This window comes from Adiantum capillus-veneris, chromosome 23 (assembly GCF_014529385.1).
Source record: "Adiantum capillus-veneris isolate H3 chromosome 23, ASM1452938v2, whole genome shotgun sequence".
NCBI classification, from domain to species: domain Eukaryota; kingdom Viridiplantae; phylum Streptophyta; class Polypodiopsida; order Polypodiales; family Pteridaceae; genus Adiantum; species Adiantum capillus-veneris.
Window position 1 is genome coordinate 50105583 of NC_140953.1, and position 4647 is coordinate 50110229.

At 41.3% G+C, this 4647-nt stretch overlaps 1 protein-coding gene across 1 annotated transcript; it reads right to left on the minus strand.

Moving 5' to 3' along the window:
• Positions 1 to 337: 337 nt before the first annotated feature.
• On the minus strand, positions 338 to 3919 carry LOC147427762 (uncharacterized). Its single transcript, XM_086496709.1, has one exon. It carries the CDS (start codon positions 2178 to 2180, stop codon positions 1752 to 1754), a length of 429 nt encoding a protein of 142 aa, XP_086352835.1. The 5' UTR covers positions 2181 to 3919; the 3' UTR covers positions 338 to 1751.
• Positions 3920 to 4647: the final 728 nt, after the last annotated feature.

A 4647-nucleotide genomic window follows, 5' to 3' on the forward strand; every position in this document is an offset into this window, starting at 1 on the left:
CACTAGACATGTACATATAGTAAGGACCTATGGTTAGGGAGCTATATATAGCACATTCTATATATATAGCTCCAACACCCCCACTCAAACAAGGGTCCCTAACTGTGGATGAAAAAACCCTTGGGGGCTGAAGGGAAAAATCCACAGCACTATATATGCACACCGCTTGATTGATCATAAAGTGAAGATTTACATATGTATTGGCTTCAGCAGCTACATCACTCCCTTGTTACAACGGCTTCAGGAGCTACTTGCTACAACGGTTTGCAACGCCCATCATGAGACAACATAGAGACGCACAAAATACAAAATGCCAATGCATATCACATGTGCATATGTATGCAAAGCTAGTATATAAATGACATATAAACTTCAACAAGTATCCCTATTTAGGATTGCGTTGATAATAGAGCACTGAGCTCACATGTCTATAAAGAGGAAAATTTTTGTAATAAGTACACAACGAGTCTGCACTGAGGACAAGATGATGTCCATAACAAGACGATGTTTTGCACAAAGCTCATAAATAGCTTCTCAATCCGTAATGGAGCACCGAGCTCATAAACAACTTCTCAATCCGTAATGGAGCATCGAGCTCACATGTCAATAACAAGGACCATTTTTGAAATAAGTACACAACAAGTCTGTAATGAGGACAAGATGATGTCCATAACAAGAACAAGCCGATGTTTTGCACCGAGCTCATAAATAGCTTCTCAATGTGTAATGGAGCACCGAGCTCATAAACAGCTTCTCAATCCGTAATGGAGCACCGAGCTCACATGTCAATAACAAGGACAATTTTTGGAGTAAGTACACAACGAGTCTGTAATGAAGACAAGATGATGTCCATAATAAGAACAAGACGATGTTTTGCACCGAGCTCATAAATAGCTTCTCAACCCGTAATGGAGCATCGAGCTCACATGTCAATAACAAGGATAATTTTTGGAATAAGTCCGCAGCGAGTCTGTAACGAAGACAAGATGATGTCCATAATAAGAACAAGACGATGTTTTGCATCGAGTTCATAAATAGCTTCTCAATCCGTAATGGAGCGTCGAGCTCATAAACAGCTTCTCAATCCATAATGGAGCACATGTCAATAACAAGGACAATTTTTTGGAAAAAGTACACAATGAGCACCTCGCACATACTTTCTGTCCTGCACATCAATCTCCCCTACTTCAGCCTCTCCATGGATCAAGATAAGTGTCAGAGGTTACCCTCCCAAAAAAAAAACGCATAAAAAGAAACTGGTTTGGTTCTTTCCGCATTGAGGTCTTCCTCTGTGTGATCAATTATTCGTCCTGTGTGGGATGTGAATATGGAACACGGCATTCACGAAACCCACAAAATAACTCTGCACGAATATCTTTTAGGGTTTCTATATTTACAGGTTCTGTTTCCACAAACTAGTATAGCCATCAATCGTGGGAATGATAAATTTTCCTGTGAGCAGACAAACTGCAGGAAGATTGCAATAGGCGAGAAGAGGAAGGGATGTCAATAGATAGACAATGGTATTGATGTAAACAAGGCGCTCAAGACACTTCAGACAAGTTCCATACCCGTACCCAATTGATCCATCAGGTTGATTGGTGCAGAACCCTCAAACGCAGGGCTTCGTGGCATGCAATAAATTGATCCCCACCCAACGAGTGTGTTACATAAGGAACAAAGCTTCCACCAACAATGCAGTGCCCTGCAGGGCAATATTATTTGTCAAACTCCTTCAATGTATAGGCTATTCACTTTCTTTGTAGCTTTCCTACCGCATCCAAGCACGCTCGAGCACAACAAAAGGTATGCTCCTGCATGGGTTCAGACATGTCAGCGGCCTTTATTTTGATTTTCAAAGGTCCTGCTATGGCAGCAATATTCACCTCCAACGTGGGAGGTGGCTGAAAGGCGAAGTAGACGCTGGCATGTGCATCTGAAGGTACATCCCCTACTAGTAGAACCTTTTCAGCCACAGAAGCATTCCCAGACTTCATATCCAAAGCATTAATCCTCTTGACAATTGACCTCATGTTAGAAGAGGAAGATCTCTGTAAAATTCCTGATATGATCTCTTTTCTGCTCAGAATGAGTGTTTTTTTTTTGTTCAGGTGAGCTACTCCTTCCATCATCCTGGTTGATATAAAGGGTCTCATCCTGCGATAAAAATCCTTGTTCATGCTGCAAACAATCTTGTTCAAGAGGGGCGTAATCCTTCTCGTGGACTTTCGTCGTGGATAAATCCTGTTCTATACACTTGCGTGGAGAATCATGAAGGGTATAAGGTCTATGTTTAAACCTTGGTTTACACAGGATTCAAAATCCCAAGAAAGAGGTTCTATATTTGTTCCAATATCACCACAAACATCACAATTTATGCCATCATTGCCAGAATAAACTAGCTCTTCCCTTTCTCTTTCATTAGTTACACGTTCAAAGCTAGCAAACACTTCATCTTCATCCAGGCTAGCATCCACATTAGAGTTATCCTCGCAATCGTAGTCTGCTTTTAAATCTTCAAAGATATCCTCTGTCCAAATGTCTACTAAGAGCGAATCATCTTCAACACCTGATGTTGAGTCACCAAATTTTTTTTCAATAACCTCAGCATGTGAGAGTGTAACAGCCAGTAAACCGGATCCTGTTGTAATGAGTGTTGGCTTGCAGATTTACTCATGAAGTAGAACGACAAGTGTACTCTTCTATATCGACAATCATACCGCTAGACCATCAATAATAAAGCTGACCCATGATGGCCGTTGCATGCTGGTAGTTACTCTCGTTAACAACTACTGCTATATCGGCAATCATACCGTTAGACCATTAGTGATAAAGCTGATCTTTGGTGTCTGGCATGGTATGGTACTGACTAGACTTGTAGTAAGCTTTCTTTCACAAGAAGCAGTATGCTGCTGCCATAAAAATAAGTTCCTCCTGCTCACAATCTACAAACTCCTATTCCTTATTAACCCTATTCCTCGTTAAGCCAAAACTGGCAACTAGCCGACAATACTGCAAGCCTTTATAACCACTTGCAACAGCCAGAACCACTAAAATGTAAAGCCAAGTTAAGTAAAGCAGCTTTTGGCTAAGCATCATCCACATACGCATTGTACTAAACTGCCTGTCTATCCAATGGCGATAAGCACTCGACTATGAGAACCGTTTTTTTGGCCCTTCATAGTTGCTCTCACTGCCAGATTTCTTGAATTTGCAACATGTTTCCAACAGGTAATGGGCATTCTATGCTGCTTTTCACATGACGGCATTCCAGAAGAGGTAAGAATTTGCACATGACAGCATTCCAGAAGAGGTAAGAATAAGGAGCTGCACCTCAAATCTCAAATCCCCTCCTTTACCAGGGTCCTCTTAGTAGAAGGAGATTCCCTTGAGAAGAATCCAACTAAATTTGCAACACTGCAAACCCGACCAATGAGACCAGACCTACTGCAGTACTGTCTGATTTTCAAAAGCCAAAAAGAAGGTATGATTGTTCTAACCCACACTGCAAGGCACCCTGCACCAAAATTTACTTGATAAATAAGCCTTGTTCCTTCCTCTGTTTCTGCTGTAAAGGAACACGCGAAAGCTGCATGCTCTTTAAGTGAACACTGCTTGCCTCTGTTTCTGCTGTAAAGGAACCTGGCATAGAAGAGAGCAGAGGCGGACGCCTCATATTATTCAGCTGGTTTGGAAGAAGCATCTTTGGCTCTTCTTCTAGAAAGACTTTGCTTTCTCTTTGCCATCTGAACGTGAACGTGAGAGCTGGTGCGTTCAGCACACGACCTTACACCTTTGTGCTTTTAAGCGCACATGAGAGAGCAAAGAGGAAGTCGCTCCAGCTCTGATACCATGTTGATCAGGAGCACAGACGAGAGAGAAGAAGAGGGTGGAGGAGACAAGCCACGAGATATACAACCCCAAGAGTGTACATACTCATACACTAGACATGTACATACAGTAAGGACCTATGGTTAGGGAGCTATATATAGCACATTCTATATATATAGCTCCAACACAAAGGAAGATCAAATTGATTGTTTCTTGAATATGCAAAATCAAGAAAGTGGGTTTTTGGAGCCTAAATCATATTTTGAAGCAAAGTATCCGTGTCCTAAGATGTTGCAGATGCTGCAGAAGCATTGCTTGATGGTTGCAAAGAGGTTTTCTCATCTTGAACCAATTCTAGGTCATTATCAGGTGAAGTCTGATTTGTTGAAAGTGTTATTTGCTTCAAATTGGTGGCTAAAGTTGATTATGGAGATGCATATTAGTTGTATGTGCTTATTCTCAAACTCAAAAGTTGCAACAGATATTCAAAATTTTGGAGTTTTTCAAGATCAGATTTTTATGTCTGAAGTGCATATTGCTGATTTTCTCAATGCAAAATGTGGTTTGATATGCCCACAAGGCACCGTCCAAGAAGTCATCCCACAACTTCGTCTTGTTTTGCACCATCTTTCTAATGATGCCTGCAATGACACCATTAACCTTCTCCTCCAAGCCATTTGATTGTGGGTAGTAGGGTGTGCTATGACGACGTAGAATGTGAAGCTCTTCACAAACTTCTGTGAGTAAACCCTTCCTGAACCCTAAACCATTATCAGAAACAATTTCCAAAGGTGTGCCAAATCTACAACAAATGTG

What these genes read in the sequence shown, in the direction of transcription:
- LOC147427762 (XM_086496709.1), bottom strand. Translation starts at nt 2,180, where the DNA reads ATGAACAAGGATTTTTATCGCAGGATGAGACCCTTTATATCAACCAGG.